At 41.2% G+C, this 23435-nt stretch overlaps 1 protein-coding gene across 1 annotated transcript in view; it reads right to left on the bottom strand.

The window, feature by feature from the left end:
* TNNI3K (TNNI3 interacting kinase) overlaps positions 1 to 23435 on the bottom strand; it is a 290251-nt gene continuing 266816 nt past the window's right edge. The window contains exons 26-27 of the mRNA XM_027114085.1: positions 3677 to 3756; positions 1 to 521 (exon numbers count right to left, since the gene is read on the bottom strand). Of these exons, the coding sequence (XP_026969886.1) occupies positions 445 to 521; positions 3677 to 3756 (157 nt within the window). The 3' untranslated portion in view covers positions 1 to 444. The remainder of the gene's footprint in view (positions 522 to 3676; positions 3757 to 23435) is intronic.

Below are 23435 nucleotides of genomic sequence, written 5' to 3'. Positions count from 1 at the left end.
TTTTGTATGTCACCAAAGAACCTTTAATCACAGGCTGGACACTTTAAGTAATATAATGAGATAAGAAAATGAACAATATTCTAAGAAATCAAACACATGACTCTCAAACACGTCTACTTAATTCAGTCTATGAAAACATAACAATTGTTAAGTCCCCACCAATGACTAAGGCCCCATCTCCAACCAACAACATAAAATTATTTTTTCCTTTACAAAATTAAAAACAATTCTTCAAATAAATTTTGTTTTGGCTCTTTTGCATTTCATTCCTCAGCCACAAATCCAGAGCCCAACTTGTGGTGGGGAATTAAATAGGACCAGTATGAATAAGCCAATTTAAGGAGACCTTAGAGGGTGAAATATAAATGGAAGCAAGGCTGCCATGGTTAGAATTGTTGCTGTCAGTTTGGGGGAAAACTCTCCTTAGGTAAATGTGGAATGCTGTCAGCTGCTGTCCTCAAAGCTGCCACAATTCCGGCAAGAGTGAAAATGCATCGGGCTCATGGGATCAGACACATAGCCTGCATCAGGAAAGAAGTTCAGCTGTTACTTATCGGTATTTCAGCCCATCTCCCCATTTCTCTTAACCAGCCTCAGCCAGTGCAACGCACAGCTGCCCAGCAGCCTCTCCTGGCTCATGTGAACAGAGAGTTTGGACAAGAGTTGCTGACAAGCAATTGTAAAACAAAAGCAGAATTTACAATGAAAACAGAGAGCTGAGACCAGAGGAACATCAGCGATGGGTGTTTGGCCAGGTGACATTTTGAATTCGGAGTAAAGAAGGGTACAGTTCAGGAAGGTGGTTTATCATGATGGCTAAAAGTACGGGCTTCAGGTCAGGCGAATCTGGGTTTAAGCCCTGCCTCCACTACTTACCAGTTCTGTGACTTTTGTTAACCTTTCTGAGCCTGTGTCTTCATTTGTAGAGGGGAGAGGTCATAAGGCTGGTAATGCACAGACAAGTGGCACAGTGTCTGACACACAGTGAGTGCAAAGCCGTTGATGGCTGAAAAGGGAGGTGGAGATGGCAGTAGAGAAAAGGAAAGAGTATTCTCTATAACAGGTTGGCTCTGGTTGTTTTCTTTTTTTTCTATCTGAAAGTCCAATTTTTAGTGCTTAGGTCTGAATACTAGTGGCATTTGATGCTCATTGAAACAATACCCCTGGGTGTGTCCAGAGAATTGAGCTAGTGCCTCAGAATCTGGCCACAGTCCTAGAGAACGCAGGATATGAGCAGGGAAGCAGTTACCTTTCCATTCCAAGTAGGGAAACCATTCATTGCTTCTGTGAAAATGGGCACATTTGTCAATAGCTAATGTTGCTTTTGCTTCCCTTTGATAGCCGAGTTTTCAGAACCAACTCAGCTATCCACATTTTCATTAAGACTTCTGGCAATATGCAGTTCGATGGGCATATTTATTTTCATAAGAAAGGTCTCTGTCAAAATCTCTTAGGCAGCACATATACTCTCCCGAGAGGCAGCACCACTGCTGCCAGTGCTGCTGTGACCAGTCCTCTCCTGCTAGTGGGGCTGGCCCTGGCCAGCTGAGATTAGGTTAGGGGAAGCAGGATACACATTATTGAATCCTAATTCTAGGTGGACTAAAAATGTACACCTTAGAGCAAAGATATTTCCTTTTGTCCAGACTGAAACTGCACCTTCATCCCAGGCATAGACAGATGCTTTAATAAGCACGTAATCCTTTCATTACTATAATCAACCTTTTAATGTACCACATGTGCTTTTTCTGGCCTATGATGCTCCATGCCTCTCTCTCCATAGGACTCTAGCGGAAATCTGATTGTGAGCATCCATCCTTCTAGTGTGGGAGGGTTCACCTTCGGAGACGGGTAGCAAAATCAGCAGGGCATGGATGCTGACCTTTATTATTGATACCATCATCACCAGAGTTGAAGGACAGACTCTGTGCAGTCACTCAGCTTAAGAGGGACCAAATGAAATTTGAACACAGACTTTAAGGAAAGACTGAACCATGTCGACATGTTTTGTTACTTCAGGGTGAAAGGTCTCAAGTACAGCTAGGTACTTAATTTTATCCTCATTCTCTAGCCCTGTTCTGTGGGTGGGGAAGAAACAGTTCATAAAGTTGCTGTTATACCACAACTAGTTTATGAAGTAGAAATGGAGGGCAATTAAAGAGTTCTTTCTTATATGATGTGATGTTCCTAGTGGGAGATATTGAATATATCTTTTTTGTCTATTGGGACTGTCACTCCATTCAGACATGCTAATGTTTTCTTCTACCCCGGGTACAATATATGCATAGGAAAACCCTACTTTTTAAAATCATTGCATCACTTTTGTCTAACTTCATTTTGAGGAATTCTGCTCAACGTCTTATCCCTTTAAGAAACAGATCGTTAAGAAATGCTTCATCTTGAAACTCCACCATGAAAGAAAAGACTTCTGGTCAAAGCAGACATTTCAAAGGGTGCCCTCTATTTTGTGGTTGTGCAGTCACATCTGTAAGGGTTTGAAAAAACGATATTATATCTATAAAAAATGTGATGATGTGACACTTAGAGCACATTTTCCCCCGTTACTGGATTGGCCAATTATGTTGTAAAGCTGGTGATAAAAAGCACTCGACTGCATTCTAGACACGTACTGGGAGTCGGAAGCACAAAGTTTCCTTTCTTTAGTGTTCCCAAGTAGTTTGTCGAATCTATCCGGAACAATTTTCTTCTTTGTTTCTTAGAGGCTTCCTATTGCCTTAGGTATGATACTCTGCAGCCGAGGTGCATTGGTGAGGATTCTAAAGCTGCAGGGTCTATTGCCATCTATATCACAGAACCAGGCACACACCACCGAATTTATTCTCCCACAGACCCAGTCCTTGTAATAAATCTGTTCTCTTTAACTGACATACATTTTTTCAGTCCTCCATATTGTCAAAGGAAGTTCCCATGAATAAATGAGCCCATTGTACTAAAATTCCAATTAAATATAGAGCTTCTCAGGCTTAGAGGTGGGAGAAAGGACATCACAGGCCTGGCACATTTATATGGCAGCTGATAAGGGGTGCTGCCTATCCTCTGGCTTCCAGGGGCGAGCACAGAGCTATGTTAACTATTTCAAAGAGCTTTATTACTTCTTTCTAAAATAGTCCTGTGCAAAACAGATCCCATCAGTGATACCCTCACCTCCTCTCCAGCTTTTTGAGCGAATAGCTGGATTCACATTTTACCCTCCGGCACTTGCTAAAGAGAAAACACTCCTCTTTAGCAAGGATATGATGTAATTGTGGAAATTCATCTCCTCCTGTAGGGAGGAGTTTTCTCCTCCTCCCTATACTGCACAATATGGGACTTCAAGGTAGTAGACTCAGTAAGGTGGAAACAAGGTGTTTGGAATGTCACGAGATGCAGGAGATTATTTTCAAAAAAGAGCTGTACTTTTTCCCACGGGCACACACACTCCCATATACTTCCACATACACTTACACACTTATGCACACATTATTAAATGCAAAGGTAACTGTAGACTTATACAAGACTTACAAGAGCAAAGTTTGCACTTTTATGATATAATATTTTTAAAGTACCCTTCATCTCTACTTATTACAAAATAGAATACTTTCTCCCTCATTATCAAACAGACATCACCTTCCTAGGGGTAGTTTCCTTAGTCAATCTGACGAATCTGTATACTTACCATATTTGTCAATGGGTGAGAACTGAAGACTTTTCTTCATGTCCTCCAAAGACAGGCCTTGAGAGGCACATTGTCCAGCACTGGAAAATTCCATGAGACACTGTGAAAACCACGGTGGTGATTTGCTAATAACATTTTTATAAAACAGAATTTATTCACTCAGCATAGATCCCAGAGAACTGGCAAAGTGGTACAATGGTATTTTTATCTTACTGGTGATTTGTTGGGAAAGAGTTCAGGATTATTTGGAGCATGTCAGATCTAGGCGTGAGTCCTGGCTCTTCCAGGTAGGCTCCAATTCCTTGCTGTGTAACCTTACACATGGTACCCTTTCTGAGCCTTAGTGCATTGATCTGTAAATTGGGAAAAGTACATAAATAATATGTAATTTGGTTTTGTTTGTTTTTAAGATGTTGGGGGTAGGAGTTTATTAATTTATTTATTTATTTTTGCTGTGTTGGGTCTTCGTTTCTGTGCGAGGGCTTTCTCCAGTTGAGGCAAGCAGGGGCCACTCTTCATCGCGGTGCGAGGGCCTCTCACTATCACGGCCTCTCTTGTTGCAGAGCACGGGCTCCAGTCGCGCAGGCTCAGTAGCCGTGGCTCACGGGCCCAGTTGCTCCGCGGCATGTGGGATCCTCCCAGACCAGGGCTCGAACCCGTGTCCCCTGCATTAGCAGGCAGATTCTCAACCACTGCGCCACTAGGGAAGCCCCTGTAATTTGTTTTGATGATTAAATATAGCAAAAAAAAGAGTTGAATATCAAATCTGGATTAATATCCTTGCAAGCCTTGCTTAAAAGGAACTAATAGTCAGAACATTATTATCTTAGTAATAATCAACAGAAATAAAACACATCCCAACAGTTATTGCTATTTTTATATTGTTATTATAATAGTAATTATAAGAGACAGTGATAATAGTATTTATTGCATGATTCCTATGTATTAAGCATTTACATATATAATTTCATTTACTCTTTTTTTTTTGCGGTACGCGGGCCTCTCACTGCTATGGCCTCTCCTGTTGCGGAGCACAGGCTCCGGACGCACAGCCTCAGCGTCCATGGCTCACGGGCCCAGCTGCTCCGCGGCGTGTGGGATCTTCCTGGACTGGGGCACGAACCTGTGTCCCCTGCATCGGCAGGCGGACTCTCAACCACTGCGCCACCAGGGAAGCCTGTCATTTACTCTTTATCACTATCTTATCATTACCAAATCATTTCTCTCATTTTCTAGATTAGAAACGGAGGCTGAGGCAACCAGGTAACTTGTTACACGGGTTTGGTAAACGGCTCACCTAGGATGCAAACTCAAGTCTTTCAGATTCTAAAGTCTGTACCTTTGTCCACTATTCAAATGGGAATTTCCTCAGGGTTCCTGGCTTTCATTAAGCCTTCTCTTTGCCAAACCTCTCCTACTCTATCATGTTGGTTAATGGGATCTCTTCCTTTCTACCTTTTCAGACTCAAACCTGAAGTTATCAAAGCCCTTGCCCTGATATCTAGTCACATTTGTCAGTTAATGGTATAACTGTAATTCCTGTGGTATCCACCTCTCTCATCCATATTTTAGCATCCTCAAAGAGGCGACCTAGTTACCCCCCGAACAGCCCCACATGTCCATAGCAGAACTCGTAACTCCCCCTGTTCTCTAGAGAACTCTCTAGAGTTCTCTCTAGCTCATTACAGGCACCACACCATTCAGTGGGTTCAAAAGTCTTGGAGTCATCATCGGTACCTTTCTTTTTCCCATATCTTGCACCTAATCCAAATTTTTTAACTTTGCCTCCAAAATATAACCCTAATCCATCCACCTCTCCTCCTTCAAGGTCTAGGCCATATAATCTCTTTCTTTTCTGGACCTCTGCAATTTGCCTCCTAATTGATTTTCCTGCTTTCACTTCTGTCCCCTTATAATCCATTCTCCATATATAACCCAGAGTGATCTTTTCAAAATATAAAACAGAGTAAGCCATTCACCTACTTAAAACATACTTAAAACCTTCCAATTGCTTCCCAGTTCATTTAAAATAAAACACAAATACTTTGCCCTAACCTACAAGGCGCTGGCCCTGCTTAACTCTCCAACCTCGCCTTGTATCCCTCCCCATCTCTGCTAAGCACTTCTTTTGGCGTTCTTTCTGTCCTTTGAACCTTCCAATCTCTTTCCCAATCCAGAGCTTTTGCATTTGTTAATTCTGCTTTTCTTCATAAACCCAAATCCTGTTTTGCTGAACCCTTCCCCTTCCTTCCCCATGACTGGCTCCTCTGTCATTCAGGCCTCAGTTGGAATGTCACCTGCTCAGAGAGGCCTTCCCTGACCACCATTCCAAAGTGGCCTTTCCCCTGTCAATGGTCGCTTTCTGTTATATCACATTGACCTATTTCTTTCTTTCAGGACTATATAAAATTATCTTGCTTATTCATCCATTTATTTCCATATTCTTTCAAACAATGAAATTGGAAGCCTTGTGTATCTTGTCTCCCTTATTCCTTGTTATATGCTCAGCACTCAGAACAGTGTTTGGCACATAGGAGAAGCTCAAAAATTGTTTTTTTAATGATTTAATTAATAGATCCCTAAAGGAGTTCCTTCTCTTCAGTCACTCAATCCTCCTCTCCACAAGGTCTTCCTCTGACAAAAATCTGACCAGGCACTTCCCTGCTCCCCACTGCTGTTCCTCAGGCCAGACCTGCAAATCCAACCTGCTGCAATCCAAACCTCCTTGCATTCTGTGTATATCTTATAGTCTACAATTCCTAAATCCATCTTTTGTTTCTCCACATTCAAGCCACACTAATAAACTTTGGCCTTTCCAAACATTCCTGAATTTTCCCTTCTCCATGGCTGTGGCTGAGCTGCTGCTGTGAATCTGCTTGGTGACATCTTACTTTTCCCTGACAGGAAGTAGTATGGTGTTATGGTTAAGAATGACAGTAAGCATTCTGGTGCAAGACTCCTTGAATTTGAAACTTCACTCCATCACTTACTAGCTCTATGACCTTTGGCAAATTATTTAACTGTTCTGTGCCTCAGTTTGTACAACTGTAAAATGGGAATTATAACAGACTTAGCTTATAATGTTAATCAAGAGAATTAAAGGAATTAATACGTTTAAAGTACTTAGAACAGTGCTGACATTTAGGAAGCACTCAATAAATGTTACCTACTTTTGTTATTTGTCAAGTTCCAACTCAAAGACAGCATTTCCTCAAAGTCCTCTTGGATACTCCCAGTCAGAATTCCATATCCTTCTAGTACTTTGTACTCCTAGCACAGTGCTTATCAGAGTCTGCCTTGGTGTAGAATGATCTGTATTTGTATACTAATACCCTACTAAACAGAATGCTCCTGCAGGTCAGAGACCCTAACACCTTTGGGTCTCCAATAGGACTTAGCTGGTACTTTGTAAATAGTTAAAATAATAAAATTGTGTTAAATAAAGTTAAGTTATCACAAAATGTTCATTTTGAGTAGTTAGATTTTTCTGAACACTTACATGAATTCACATTGATTAATTCATTTAGCTGCCTTAAAAGTGACTACGTTTGGTCACTTTCTTAAGCTATAAAGAGAAGATGTTGTTTCTTAGAGGAAAACAATGATTAAAAAGAAGAAGTATTGACTTAAAGTGGGACATGGTGTGATCTCAATCAACATTAAATGACAAATCACACTCAGTTCTGGGCAATATAATATCATTCAAGACATTCTTGAAAATAAAAATTACCCTACTAATTCCTATAGCCTCTTTATCACTCTAGCTCCTCTTAAGAAACGTGCCATAAGCAGTAGTCCTGGCAACAAGAGGATAATAGGGAATAAATATTTTATCATCAAAAAGGCTATCTGGTTTCCTATGAATAAAAGCCCATCTCCAAGGTATCTTATTTATTTAGTTGCTGAATGCAATTCATGCCAGGGGACTTAAACTTCCTGCCCAAGAGATAACACACAGGCTGTCTCTGGCTGCTATTCTAGGATGACAGACAGATGGAAGCTAAGCACACCCAAGTCAAACAAAGCAGAAGAAACCAGACCCTGATCAGTGGAACTAGTTTACCTCAACCCACGGGTATCCAGACTTCACCAGGAGTTTCACAGAAGCCCAGAGTTTAAGAGACACACCGGGACCTCCGTTTGCTGAAGTTGTGGTCAGTGAAAATAGGCATTTCCAGGATGCAGCTGCCCCATGAATTCAGTGAAAGTAAATGTGAGCTAATGGCAGGTAAGGAAAACACTCAATTTTTCAGTGTTTCATACTCCTGGTCACCTAGGTAGCTTTCTTTATGCTAAAAGGATAATATATATCATATATAGGCATATATATGAATGATATATAATATTATAATGTAATTTTATGTATACCTTTTATGGGAATGGAATGAAACTTTCTCTTTTAAAGAGAACAAGATAGTCTTTAGGTTAGTTTTTGCATACTACAACATTATATTGATATATCTGATTTTAGTGTTAAAAATGTTTCAGTTATTTTAGGCTAAATAGTTCATATTAGCTCTGTGATGTATCTGTAAAGGTAAGCATAATCATCAGCTATTTTCTCTTATAAAGGTGCACTAGGGAATGAATAATTTATCCAGCATGAAGAGCAGAACCAAAATTCAGAAATTATTTTTTGCTTCTCAATCCATGCTTTATGGGTATAGACTACCTAGTAGATTGGCTGCTAATGAGGCCAGTTCAAACCCAAATCCAAACCGTGCAATTTGTATTTTTGTGTCTGCACACCATTCCGACTATGGCTTGTCAGCACAAAATAGCCTGTTTGCAGTCACTCATGTACCCTGAGCAGAGACAACAAGGACATTCAAAACTAAAATATGAGGCTATGTTGGCTGAAATGAATGCAGAGATAGTGACACTCATGACAAGCACGTTGAGCAAAAATATTATCCAATGAGAAGTAAATCAATATATACGTAAGATACAGAGGAACTTTGAAGAATGGGAAAAGTACTAGCAGATAGAATATACCCAAATATAGCTTCAATTCTTCAAGGCAGGAGTTAGTTTACAAGCTAAACTGGTGGGTTAATGCACATATGGGCAAAACTCCCAAAAGGAATATTAAAACAGAGTTTTTCTGTACATTTTTAAAAAGTTCTGATTACTAGAAGCTAGCATGGCTTTAGTAAGAAAAAAATCATGCTAGATTTGCTTTATTTCTTTTTGGTAAGGATAAATTTAAAGGGGAAATCCATAGGTTAGAACATAGAGCTAGATTCAGATAATGGGCAGTTTCTCCTGATTGCTTTGTAAGTAACAAGGGGAGATCTGTGCCAGATGACAAGTGGGTAGATGGGATTGCCACTGGTTGAATATTCAGAACCAATACAGACCTCAGATAGGTGACATTCCCCACAGGTTAAGTAGAGCCTTAGACGTTGGGAATAGTTAAAACAAAATACCACATTTCCTAAAATTAGAATTGTCCAAAACTAGATTGAGATGTTCTAGAAGGAGGTACCGTCCCATCCCTGGACGTATTCAAGCTATGGCTGGAGCATCTGGTAGCGCAGGGTGCTACAGAGGAATCCAAGTATCCACCTAGAGGTCACATGACCTCTATTTCTTACATTCTCTGATGCTTTAGAAGGATTTTGGGAACCACATAGACTTTGTGAAACTAGTTCCGATGTGTTGGAAAGACAGAGTGAGATTACACAGTTCCCACTTAGGCAGAAGATTTTTATCTGCCTTATCTGCACTATCTGACATTTGGCCAGGGCTGAATGCCTGAGTCCCACACACATGCCACAGCATACCTGGCTACACATTCCTGCTGCTACTCAAGCTGGTGTTTGTAGCTTTTTTTTTTTTTTTTTTTTTGCGGTACGCGGGCCTCCCAGTGCTGTGGCCTCTCCCGTTGCGGAGCACAGGCTCCGAACGCGCAGGCTCAGCGGCCATGGCTCACGGGCCCAGCCGCTCTGCGGCATGTAGGATCTTCCCAGACCCGGGGCACAAACCTGTATCCCCTGCATCGGCAGGTGGACTCTCAACCACTGTGCCACCAGGGAAGCCCTGTAGCTTTTTGTCTATATACGTTTCATTTGATATAGTAACTGAACCATGCTAGTTGCCTGAAGGAACCATCTCCCTTAGTGATTTTTTCAAAGGAAGAACCACACTGCCATCTAAGATGAAGCAAAGGCAAGTGTGGAGAAATCACTTTCACATAAACCCATCCTTAAGGATTTGAATGACAGGTTGTTTAAGGCTGGTACTGGAAAATTCAGCGCTGATTCACAAAGTTTTTATATAAGATAAATTTGTAGAATACTCATGTTGAATGCCTGAGGGGTGGAGAAAAACCCTAAAACACTATGTCATCTCTTAATCCAGAAAGGTATATTGTTAAGGAAGGTCCACGAGGAAGGAAAGGTACATTGTTAAGGAAGGTCCACGAGGAAGGAAGAAAAATACTGTTTGAAGAGACTCCGGGGAATTTGAGTGCCATCTCTCCTGAGTGGTGGGAGCAGGCCGTGCCACAGTGAGTGCACGTGGCCCCATTTAGAGCTTCAGAAGCAGCCAGTGTTGTGGCTTCCAAATGCTTTTGGTACTGAAGCAGTGAATCATGGTTTGGGCTGTGGAATTTCATGAATTCTCAGAATATTTACTAGTGCCATAATTTCTTCTGACTGAATTACATTCCAAAGAAGACTTCAGATGGGCATACAGTCCAAACGAAACTGTTTTTATCATGTTCTTCCAAGTGTGGCTTTTACAGAGCTGGGGATTTTGATTTGGTGAATTACAGCAAATGCATGTAGTCTACACGCAAGGGTGAACTTAAAACAACCAAATAAAAATAAAATGACCTAGAGCATTATCCTATCATAGTGATATAAAAATAATTTCTTGTATTTGCAGAGGGCTTTATAGCTTGCACATACTTTTCTATTGACTAGCTTAAAGAATTTTTCCAAAACCTCCATGAGGTGTCTGAGAAAGTATTCATTCCATGCAGGTGGAAAGTCAGGCTCAAGAAGTTTGAATAACCTGTATAAACTTACAGAGCTAGCAAGAGGCAGAACCAGAACTTGATCAAAAGGTCTTCAGACTTCCAGTCCACGCTTTTTCTTCTAAAATACACTTCAGTTAACAGCAGCACATGTCAAACTGTTGGTGTGTTACCATGTGGAGAGCTCACTGAAGTAGTCATGAGTTACAAAGTTTTGGATCCTTTGCATATAAAGATGATCAATAAATTCCTCATGGAGAAATATTCCTCATCATCATAGAGAAACCAGAATCAGCTTTCTTTTGTCTTGCTTTGTTAGACCTTTTAAAAAATTATACTTTCCCCTATCTAACTATGGCTTTCCTGTCCCTGAGCAGTGATGTCAAAACATGAGACACACACACCAAACTTTCTAAATGAGATTTTTATGATTCTCCCGAACTCTCTGGCTTGTGTAAGGTTTCCTAAGCTGCATGCATGGATTCATTTTCCTAAAACTGCCCTAAGTTGAACAGAAAACGATTAGGTTACCAGCGTGGTTAAAGACTTCAGGCAAAATGTTCTTCCATTCAAGTTGTTCCAATTAGTTTTTATGCAGCTAAAAATGCTCTCGGGCTACTTGTAACCTGGAAGATTTAGCCATTTGGACTTTGCATAAAACAACACCATCCAAGGCCTCACAGCTTTGCAAACATGCTTTGTGGTTTATTGGCTCTCTCTGCTGTCTGTCCGAATGATGTTACCTGTGTAAGAATATTAGCGTAAGGATCAGTGCCATATGCACCCTTATCCCCTTCCTCAAGAGGAATATATCCAAGTTAGGAGTCATTTCTTTCACTCAAAAGGAAACACAGACAGGTAATACTTAACCAGAATTTCAGTGCTTTGACACTACTCTAAAGGACTAATACAAAGAAAAGGTGGAGAAACAGCCTGCTGAGATCCCTAATGAAGGTATTTACACAAAGAAAATAAATGCCCTGCTGTAGAAAAGGCTACAGAGACTCATCGGGCTGTTTTCGGCATTTAGCTGAAAACAGATCTATTTAAAACAGATCTGTCAGAAGGGATAAATGCCTTTCTACACTTTGCAATGTCTTTCTATGATGCACACATTTCTTCTGGCCTAAAGAGAAAGACGACATTTCTATTAGAAATGGAATCACCTTTGGCCTAACTTTGAAATAGTACAGTCAGACTCTTATGAATAAACCTTTGTTAATTTATCAGCTAAATTCAACATATTTATTTATTCATGATTTCATCCTGGCTCTTTTCAAAACATTGTTTTGTCTTTGTCAATATTCCCTACTTGATAATGTCCTAAATTAAAACAAATTTATTGCACCCATTACAGTGAATGGGCAATGACCAAAGTATCTAATGGGGCCAGAGGTCAGTGCAAAGTATCTCTTTCAGGAAAATCAAACCCATCAGCTTTCTTTCAATGACAAATGTCCCCAGGCTATAAAAGGACTGAAAGACTTGGCAATGGGTCATGGCTCTGTTTGAGCCATTAGGCAAATATCCAAGGTCTCAGCTCCCTTATTTTTAAAGGAAAAAGCAATTAGGCAAAGAATTATGAATAAGGAAAAATGCAGTGTGAACTGAAAGTGTGTGTTAATTCCTTGATGGCTCATAAATTATTAATGTGCTCAACAGTCACCTAACAACGCTACCACCTCTCAATTTACCTCTGCTTTAAACAGGTATAAACGAGTCAATTGTACAGTCCAGCAGGCGGACTTCGCCTGCTAAGCTTAAACTGAGGAACATCCTTTAAATATAGCAGAATCTTTCTTATCCTTCATTGTCTGTACCCTCTATTACCCAGAAGGAAAATCTTGTTAAATTTTAGAACTATGAGATCTTGGTAGCATGATAGTCATTAAGCCCATTCCTCTTCCCTCCATTTTTCCACCTTCCATTTTACTGAGAAGCAAATTGAAGCCTTGTAAAGTGAAATAACGTATCCAAGGTCATATACTAAGTTTATAGTAAAGTCAGGCATATAAGCTGGAGTTCTAAACTTCTAGTCTTCCTTGATGGTTTTTATTCTTAGTTTTAAGTGAAAAGGGAAACTAAAATTTGTTGCATACCTGCTAAGCACCAGGAACTCAACTAGATGACTTACAAACCTTATTACCTTTGCTTCACCTAACAACCCATTTTACACACGAGGAAACCAAGGCTCAGGGAGTCTAAGTCTTGTCTAGGGTCACCCAGCTGTATAATTCAGACCTAGGCTAGGCAGTATCCAAATCTCCTCCTTTCCCCACTTAACCTTGTTGGCTCTAGAAGCGTTTCCCAAATTTACACCTATAATCTTGTCTCTCTCCCTCTCCGCATGGTTGTTCATCAAGCACAACGCCAGGTGCTGTGCTAAGTACTAGGGATACAGATATGAGTGTGATGGGCATGGACTCTTCGCTTTGGGGTAAATAGAACTGTAGACATAGACAGGTAAACGTTAATGCCAGGGAACATGGTACATGTTCTAAAGGGTACCCTCGCTACACAGAGGAAATGACATGATGGACAAGCAAGGGTTCCCAAGGGGGAAATTCTGGGGAAAGGGCTGGGGTAGGGGCATGTGCAAAGACCTAGGAAATTAAGTGGCCAAAGCGAATATATATTTTTTTAAGTTTTCATTTTGAAGCAATCTCAAAAAAAGTTGCAACTATGGTATGTTTTTTTCACCTGAACCATTGGAGCGTAAATTGCCAATCTGATGCTATAATCTCCCCAATACATTAGTGGATTCCTAAAATAAAGACATTCTCCTACATAAGCACAATATAGCCATTTCATTCCACTGTCAACTCTCAGACTCCATTCAAGTTTGTCAGTTATCTCAATAATGTTCTTTATAGCAAAAAGATCCAATTCAGAAAAACACAGTTATATTTCTTTAAGCTCCTTCAATCTGGAACAGTTCTCAGTTTCTACTTGAATCTCATGACATTTTTGAAGATGACAAGCCAGTTATTTTGCAGAATGTCCTTCATTTTGGCTTTATCTGAGGTTTACTAATAATTAAATTAAAATTATGCATCTTTGGTGAGAAGTACCACAGAAGTGATGCTGTATTCTTTTCATTGTATCTCATACATTTGATTTATCCCATTATTGTGCTGTTAATTTTGATTACTCGATCAAGGTGGTGTCTGACAGGACTCTCCACTACAAAATTGCTCTTTTTCTCTTTGTAATTAATAAGTATTTTGTGGGGAGAGATCCTATATCTCAACCAACTTTCATTATCTTCATTTATTTATATCTGTATGGATTTAAAGTTGCTATTTCATTCAATGGATAATAATGTTATGGTCGTTATTTATTTTAATGCTCACATTATCTCATAGTTGACATGCAGGAGCCCCCTCAAGCTGTCCCTTTGATATATACCCATCTTTCTCTGAGTACCTCTTTCTTTTCTGGCGCAAGACGTTCCAGGCATATTTTATACATTCCTTGTCCCAGACTCGAAATCTGCCATTTCTCCAAAGTATCCTGTTTCCTTTTAGTGGAAGAGTATTTAGAAATCAAGATCCAGGTGCTTGGTATGCCCCCAGGTCCTCTCACTGAGCAGGCAAAGCTAGAGAACACACATGTATATACACATGTGTAAACACATCTAGACCTCTTCCTTGCCCTCAAATAATAAATTCACACTTATATCTCCAATTCAAATCATCACAGGGTCTCTCCTAGTTTCCTACCTTCCCATACCTATAATGCCTTCTCTGACAATGAGAAACCTGGTTCCCATTATTCTTAATATCTTTACTTATTTGATCAGTGCCCCGAACGTATAAATCTTTGACTGCTGTTGCGTGCCCACCCGTCAATGCACACAGACACCCTCCTTTACCCACTTGGGCTCCAACATCCCATACCCACTGCCGTCCCCACAAGGATGCCCTCCTTCCCATCTTGTGTTCTGACACCCTGTTCTGGGATATTCCCCACCTGGGTGCCCCAAGTTGATGCCCTCCTCACCCTGCTTGGATTCCAGTCACTGCCACTGGACTGCCTACCTGCACTTATACACTCACCACTCTCATGCTCCAACTTCTTCACACCTGGTACCTTCCTGTGCAGATCCCCTTCTCGATCTGCACGGGACCACAGTGGCCACAACTTCCCTGTGTCAACTTCCTTCTCACTGTGCTTGGGCTCTGACACTCCATGTGGGACCACTGCTTCACTGTCCCCTCCCACGATTGCTCCCTCACAGGCTTGGACTCCAATCTCTCATGCCAGGTCGCTCTCCCATGTGGACGCCCTTCTCATCATACCTGGGCTCGAGCACGTTGGCTGGGCAGCCCTAACCCCTGTGGAAACCCTGTCACCCTTCCACTCTGGCTTCTAACCTTTTGCCGGGCAGCTGCCATTCACCACTCTCACCATCCACGTGGACATTCTCTGCACCCTACCTGGACTCAGACATCCTGCTCCACCCCCATGGGGAAATTGACCTCGCTCAGCCCCGTCTAATGGCTTTTGGTATTAAACATTCAGGAAGGGAAGAGAGAGAAGAAGACTAACAAGGATGAACTTTAAAAAATATTAATCAGATCATGTCATGTTCCTGCCTAAAACTCCTCAGTGACTGCCCCGCACGTGGAAAACAATATCCCAGTGTCCTGCCCTTGCTTCATGGTCTGGCCTCTGCCTATCTGGGGCTTCATCCTGTACCACTCTCCCCCTGCTCTCTACCCTCTGTCCACCACAGAGGCCTTCTGTTCCTCTTCTTTGTTTCTGTCTTATAAACTCTGCATTTGCTTTTTAGCTCTGCTGAATGCTGTTTCCCAGGGTCTTCCTGTGTTTGCCATTTAACCATCCCATCTAAACTAGCTTTCCAGTCATTCTTTACCCCATCAACCTGTTTTAATTGTTTGCATAGCACTTATCACCATCTCAGTTTTCCTGAATATTTATTCATTGTTTGTCACCTGTATAGGTGGATACAGTACTCTGCTTACATGCCTGGCCTACTGGAGAAATACCTTCAGATGTTTCTATACATGCTTATAGCTTCCTATGTCTGTCCTTAAAGGAGGGGGAGAGCTAATGCTCCCCCCCATACCCAAATGACCCTAAATCAATGAGGAATAAGAGTTGTTGGATCAATACTCCAGCTTTCTTGTTGCTCACCAGGAAAATTCTGAGGCATGTTCTATACCCTCATTGGTTATAAGACGAGATTAAACCTCAATTACACACAGCAGTGACTTATGCACTAATGTGCCCCTTATTTATTTTCCTTCCTTCCCTTTCTTTCCCTGTGCTTCTTGAGACCATGTCTGAGAAAAGCAGGTCTGTTTTTGGAGGGATGCAAACTAAGATGGCATGCCTCACCCAACTAGAGTGTAAGTTGCATAGGGCAAGGACTAGTATGTTCTTGGGTGTTTCTGTGTCTAGATCTTCAGTGCCTTAAACTGATTGTCATGTACTATACACTCAATAAATAAGAATACAATGAATAATTGAATGAACGAATGATGATTCTTTCCTTGCAACTTCATCCATTTTTAACTTTGTTTGCTTACTTCTGATTCATGGGTCAACCTCCTTCCAATTCTTTAGCCACCACTCAAGGATAAGCTGTATTCCCCTGACAGTTCATGCATGACAGCAGTGGGCTTTGCAGAAGGCTTCCTGTTCCTATTCCCTGCCCAGCCCATTCCACCCTCCACATCATTGCCAGAAAATTCTAAGAATGATTCTCCATTATGATAATCCTCATCCATTCGGTGGTTCTCAGTACTCTCCTACAGACAGGAAAGTGAAATGGAGGAAAACAGAGAGCCTCTGTTCAAAATTCACCTTTTTTGTGACAGAGTTGATGGCCATGTGGAAAGGAAGAATGAACCACAGTGGCCTCAGTGTGGCCCCAGCCATTTGCTCTGATCATTGGCACAGAATTTGTCTCACTGCATATTCACCTGATCCCCAAATGGACTGTGGATTCTTCATGGGGAAGGATGCTGCCTTACGAGTCTTTAACCCCCAGGGACTCACACTCGCACCTGGCATTGATGAGTTGAAGTAAATGTGCTGACTTCTTGAAGGTACCCTTTATATTTTCCCTTGAGGAGATGAGTTTCCAATGTATGCGATTTCAGAGCTATGTGACTTGGAAAAATTGGATTTTTTCTGTAAAACTTTTCCTGTAAAGGGCCAGACACTAAATATTTTAGGCTTTGTAGATCACAACTACTGCAACTATTCAACAATTGCTGATGTTGTAGCACAAAAGCAGACATAGACAATATGTAAATAAGTATGAGTGTGTTCTACTAAAACTCTACAAAAACAGGCAGGAAGTTGGATTTGGCTTGTGGGCCATAGTTTGTTAACCTCTGCTTTAGAGCAATAGATAAACCCTATTTGTGTTGCTCCCCTAAGCTGCCTTCCACCTCTGGGCCAAACAACACAACCTCAGTGAAAGTAGGAATCCACTCTTTCATTGTAACAGTTTCTTTTGGAAGAGGGATAATCCAGACTAAAATACATGAGCTAATGACAAAACAGAAAAAATATATAGTCTACAATTATTCAGTGCTTACTGTACCTGTACAATTTGTAGTCTCACTTACCCCTCATTGCAACCCTGTGACGAAGCGGATATTCTTATTGTCATCCTATAGAGGAGATGTTTGAGGCTTGGAGAGATCAACTAACTTGTCCAAGGTCACAGTTTAGAAGTGATAGAACTTGAACTCAGGTCCATCTGAGCCCAACCTTTTAACCACTACTTCGTAATAATGGCCACTGGGTGGGTTTGTAAATAAAAATCATAAAACCAATTGTATTGATGCAAGATGAAAGCAGCAACTACAGAGGCACCTATAGAGCAGTATGTATTCTTTCCCCTTCTGGCTTGAGGAAAGTTCAAAGGCCATCTCTGTTGATTTTACATCTCTAGGCTCTGTTGTATGAAGTCAGATCCCTGCAAGAAATTCCATGTTCCTTTGTTCTTTATGACAGGCCAGTCTGAATGGAAAGATTTTAAAACTCCCTAAACTCTTTGAACATGCAGAACATTGATCTTCACAAACCATTTGAAACACCCTAAGGAGTTACAAAATTATAAGCAATGTTTTTTTGTTTTGTTTTGTTTTGTTTTAAGTGAATGTATACCAAACCTCTGGGACCTTTCGCCTCATCACACAACACCAAAGCTTTCCTGTCTTCCTCTGTGTATTCTTTGCTGTCAGACCCTGAATAACAAAATAGTATTAGGTTGCTAGGGTGCCTTGTTCTCATTGAAAAGCTCTCTCATGCCAGCAATATGGGGGCTCTTACCCTACTCTGGGTTGATGTGCTGTGATGTTTCTCTGACTCCTGGGGCAGCCCCGGGGTTTGACAGTGCCTGCTGGGCCCACCACTGCCCCTGCCTTCTGAGTTGGCAGGAACACGACTGTGGATTCTCTAAGAAGTTCTCTGTGGCTGTCTGCACAGCTAGCCCTGCATGGCCATTTTTATATTGGTATTTATTGAGCCTTGATGTGTGGCACAGCAGACTGTATATGCCTGTGGTACAGGAGCCGTGCTTTGTTATTTATTTCTGTCACCCTGGCATTTGGGGCCTGGCACAGAGTATGCTCTCAACACATATTTTAAAAATGAATTTGGTAGAACTGAACTCCTGGTCATTTCTGCAGCTCCATCTCTCAGCCTCAGTGCTCTGTGCAGGTTGGCCAAGTGGTCAGGAGCCTAAGGTCTGAGTCAAACAGAGTAAGGTTTCCAGTCCCAGCACCTCCTGTTCCTAGCTGTGGCCCTTGAGCAAGTAACTTAATCTTCCTGTGCCTCGCTTTCCTTCTGCACAACAGAGGATAATAATATAGTAACTACCATAGTCATAGGGTCTTTGTGTGCATTATATGATGATATACATGTAAAGTAGGTAGAAGAATCCCTGACACACACCGCCCTCATTCTCATGAGCACTTCTGCCTATAGCATTCTTTCCTTCTCCTTTCCCATTGGATAACACTACTCAGCTTTCAGGCCCGGGCTTCCTCCTGCACAACACTTGGTCAGCTGCCCTCTTTGCTATGTTCTTTATCACATTTTCATCGTTGCTTTTTTTTTTGCGGTACGCGGGCCTCTCACTGTTGTGGCCTCTCCCGTTGCGGAGCACGGGCTCTGGACGCACAGGCTCAGCGGCCATGGCTCACGGGCCCAGCCACTCCACAGCATGTGGGATCTTCCCGGACCGGGGCACAAACCCGTGTCCGCTGCATCGGCAGGCGGACTCTCAACCACTGCGCCACCAGGGAAGGCCTTCATCGTTGCTTTTTAAACTTGTCTATCTCCCCTGGTACCTAGCTCACAGCCTCTGCTAAATAAAATATTTACTAAACAATTGTATGAATGAAAAGTAGATTTAAAAGAGCAAATTAATTGCAGCCACTGTGGAGAACAGTATGGAGGTTCCTTAAAAACTAAAAATAGAGCTACCATATGATCCAGCAATCCCACTACTGGGCATATATCTGGAAAGACAAAAACTCTAATTCAAAAGATACATGTACCCCAATGTTCACAGCAGCACTATTCATAATAGCCAAGACATGGGAGCAACCTGTGTCCATCGGCAGACGAATGGATTAAGAAGATGTGGCATATATATATATATATATATATATATATATATATATATACACACACATACATACACACACACATATACATACAATGGAATATTACACAGCCATAAAAAAGAATGAAATGTTGCCATTTGCAGCAACATGGATGGACCTAGAGATTATCATACTAAGTGAAGTAATCCAGACAAACACAAAATCATATGCTATCACTTATATGTGGAATCTAAAAAAATGAAATTAATGAACTTATTTACAAAACAGAAGCAGACTCACAGACATAGAAAACAAACATATGGTTACCAAAGGGGAAAGGGGGGAGGGAAGGATAAATTAGGGGTATGGGATTAACAGATATATACCACTATATATAAAATAAACAAAAAGGATTTACTGTATAGCATGGGGAACTATATTCAATATCTTATAACAACCTATAATGGAAAAGAATCTGAAAAAAGTATATATATATTATATATATATCTGAATAACTTAATTGTACACTTGAAACTAACATAATATTGTAAATCAATAAAAATTCATACTTCAATAAAAAATTTTTAAAAAGCAAATTAATTGACCACTATTCCTTTCAGTGCCATAAAGTACAACAGGTAGGGTGATCCTTTTAGGAAGCAGCCTAATCATAGCACTTCTCTGCTGAATCCCTGCATTGGCATGTCTCTCAATCTCAGTAAATCCCAAGTCCTCCCAAGGATCTACACCTCCTTCATGATCTGGCCCCCGTTGCGTCTCTACTTTGTTATTACTCTTCCCTATGACCATTTTGCTCCTTTTGGCTTCCTGGCGGTTCCCTGAATTCACAGACATGATCCTGCCTCGAGGAATTTATACTTGCTGTTCTTATAATCTGGAATGCTCTCCCTGGGGGCCTGTGGTTTTCTTGTTCTCTCTCTTCACAGCTTTGCTCCAAGGTTACCTTCTGGGTGAGGCTTTCCCTGACCATCCTATTTAAAAATACAGAATACATCTCTTTCTCACTCTCTATCCCTTAACCCTGCTTTAATATACTACATAATTTACTTTAAAAAAAAAGTGTCTGTCACTCCTAGTTTGTTTGTTTCATTTGCTGTAGTAACCATAGAACCTAGAAGTCTAAGCCCTGGATAAACATTTGCTAAATGAATGATTAAATTAAAGAATGCTCATAGCTCTCAGAACTGAGACAAATGGAAAATCTTTTATGAAATTCTTCCTGGAAAAAATAATTTATGTGGCCTTTCGTTAACGCATTTTCCTATACAATAGGACGCCCTGCAGGGAGTTAGCAGTTGGTTCTACCCCAGGTCTGGCCACAGCCTGGGGGACTAGGCAGCAGCATCCAGGTCCAGGGGCAGAGGGCCTGCACCTCACTATTGGAAGGGCCAAACCCCCTCCACTCCAGGCAGGCCCACAGAGGCAGCTCCGCTGCAGGTTTCCATAACGAGCTGAATGGGGCAGAGATCAGGCTGTTGAAATACCCAACAGGCTCTTTTGAATGCTTCCAAACACTATTAATGCCAAGTACCACATAGTTACTGTGTGTTTTAAAGACTTTTCACATAGAAGAATTCACTGAAGCCTTTGTGGACACTGAAGGAAAAAAATCACTTGACTTTGTTTGTGGCTGGCCACAGTTGGGCTGTTGCCAAATGCCAACATTTTGCAAAAAACACTTCTCTGGGGAGAGCAAGAACTCCACATGCACCCCTGCCTTTGGGACTGTGGCTTGGGAGAACTACTTTGTTTTCTTAGACACATGACAGAGAGAATATAGCAAAACACAAATATCATACTCACCATTCTGTGATACATATCTCTACAAAGCCATTAAGTTCCACACAAGTATCAATTAGGATCATGCCTATAAAAGCACTTTTTAAAATCCTAAATGTTAGAACATCTATCTCACATATATATTTAATTTCTCATTTCATCTTCCCAGCAACCATGTAGGATGGGTGGTACTATTATTACTATTATTATTATTTGAAGAAACTGAAGGGCAGAGAGGTCAGGTTATTGGCAGAGGTGAGTGACCTGGTCACTAATACGGGAGGAGTACGATCAGAACACACTCTGTGGCCCCCTGTTTTTCTGCTCTACTGCATTGCTGCATTAGAGAAAGCCTTGTGATCTGCTGGAGCAAGGGAACACATGGGGTTCTTTCTCTCGTTAGCAATTTGGATTTTTCAATTTCCAGTGGAGGATTGGGCTCGGTGTTAGAAATTCGGGCTTCTGGTCATGAACCTATTGAAGCTTTGGATCATGCAGTGCTAGGTTTTATGTGTTCACAGTCTAATCTCGAATTCCCTCTATAGGCAAAGTTTCCACTAAAGTCAGAGGCTAAGGTAAAAAGGCAGCAGAGTTTGAACCTGAAGAAACACCGATTTTTATCCAGATTTAAATCTCGCAATCAATATTCAAATCAGAAAATGAATAGTGTTATTCTGGGATTACTTCCTTAGATATTTCTCTTTCTCTCTCTCTGTCACACACACACACACACACACTTGCACACTTTAGGGACTTAGAAAAACAACCGCTTACAGTTTTGGAATATGTGGAAAAAAGACAGAGTCCCTCTTTTTCATACTGCTTTTTAAATGTATAATATCCTCAGTAGTAAGTCTTCTATACTATGTTGGGAGAATGAATCATGCAACTCCCACCACAAATGTCCCCCAAGTACCCCTCAGGAAGTGTATCCCTCGGTCCCCCTTTTAATATGAGACACCAAGCTAAAAAGAAACGGTGTCTGGGGAATGGGTAATCCAAGCTGCCGCAGGTTCCCATAGGAACGCCAGGAACATGCTCCCTTTTTTATATGCATTTGCAGCAGCTGCCTCCTTTGGAATCTGGCTCTGAGCAAGTGCAAGCAGCAGCTCCAAGTGCAGAACCGCCCTAAATGTCTCTCTTTGAAACCCTTGAGTCCACAGCCTTCTATTTGTGTCTGGCCCCGATTCATCACGGGCGTGAATGCATCACCTGCTATGTTAAGTTTACAATAGAACCTGAACTAGATTTTTAAAAAAGAACAATCCCTGGCCAGTGAATCTCAGCATGAGAGAGCTGGAAAAGTGAGAAGGGTAGGAACTGAGACAGATAGTAATTACTTCCCACCATCTATCTTTGGAAGGATATTGAAATATCTCCCTCATCTGGACTTTTTGCTCTACCTGTATCCCAGCTAACTGTTTAGAAGATTAACAACAGACCCAGATTGACTGCAGACCCACAATCACTCTGGGCTTTGGAGCAGTTATGATTCATAGTAGAAATGGCATTATGAATACACTAGCACAGGTTTTAAAAAATTTTTACTTATTTTCAGGGATCAAAACACTTAACATTTAAGTAAAAAATAGCTAGAAACATTCATTCACCCATTTATTCATTCATATATTCACTTCTTAGCCTCTGTCTCCCTCTTGTCATAAAACTTATCATGCTTTGCTGAAATGGCCCATTCACCCACTCTGTAGGACTGGGATTGGGTCCATCTTACTCATCACTGTACCCTCTGTGCCTGGAATATAGTGCGTCCCTACCAATTACTTGCTAAACAAAGGAAGGAAGAAATGAAAAAGGCTTTATGGAAATAGTAGCACTTAATATAGAATATATATGTGTGTGCATTGCATGTGTATGATAAAGTAGGAATTTGTGGTACAAGAATACATACTTCATATAATAGCTAACATTTATTGAGCAGTAACTATGTGCTGTTGTTTTAAGTGATTTACATAGACTGTTTCACCTAACCCTCACAGTAATCATGAAGCACTATTATTTTCCTCATTTTATAGATGAGGCAGCAAATAGAAAGAGGTTAATTATAATCAGCTTGGCCAACATCACACGTGGGAAATGTTATGGCCTGAATGTGAACCCAGCCTGTCTGACTGGGACAGTCTGGTCTTAATCACTACTGTATCGTGATTGTAGCCTCCATATATATCATCATTTTCACCTCTGTAAACCCTTAACGGGATGGAGAGAGGACATTTTCTAAAAACACTCTGAAATTGAAGCTGAGGATTGGGCTGTAAGACCACTGTCCAGTCAGCACGCCTAGAGCATGGAGGAAGTGGATCTGTGCTCTCATGGATCAGACCCCGACACCACCATGGGACTGCTGGGGACTCTTCAAGCTTCC

The sequence above is a fragment of the Aethalodelphis obliquidens genome, unplaced genomic scaffold, assembly GCF_003676395.1.
Source record: "Aethalodelphis obliquidens isolate GAN/ISIS:26980383/991018 unplaced genomic scaffold, ASM367639v1 scaffold13, whole genome shotgun sequence".
NCBI classification, from domain to species: Eukaryota; Metazoa; Chordata; class Mammalia; order Artiodactyla; family Delphinidae; genus Aethalodelphis; species Aethalodelphis obliquidens.
The sequence above is the reverse complement of the archived record's forward strand: the minus strand, read 5'-3'. Positions and strand labels throughout refer to the sequence as shown.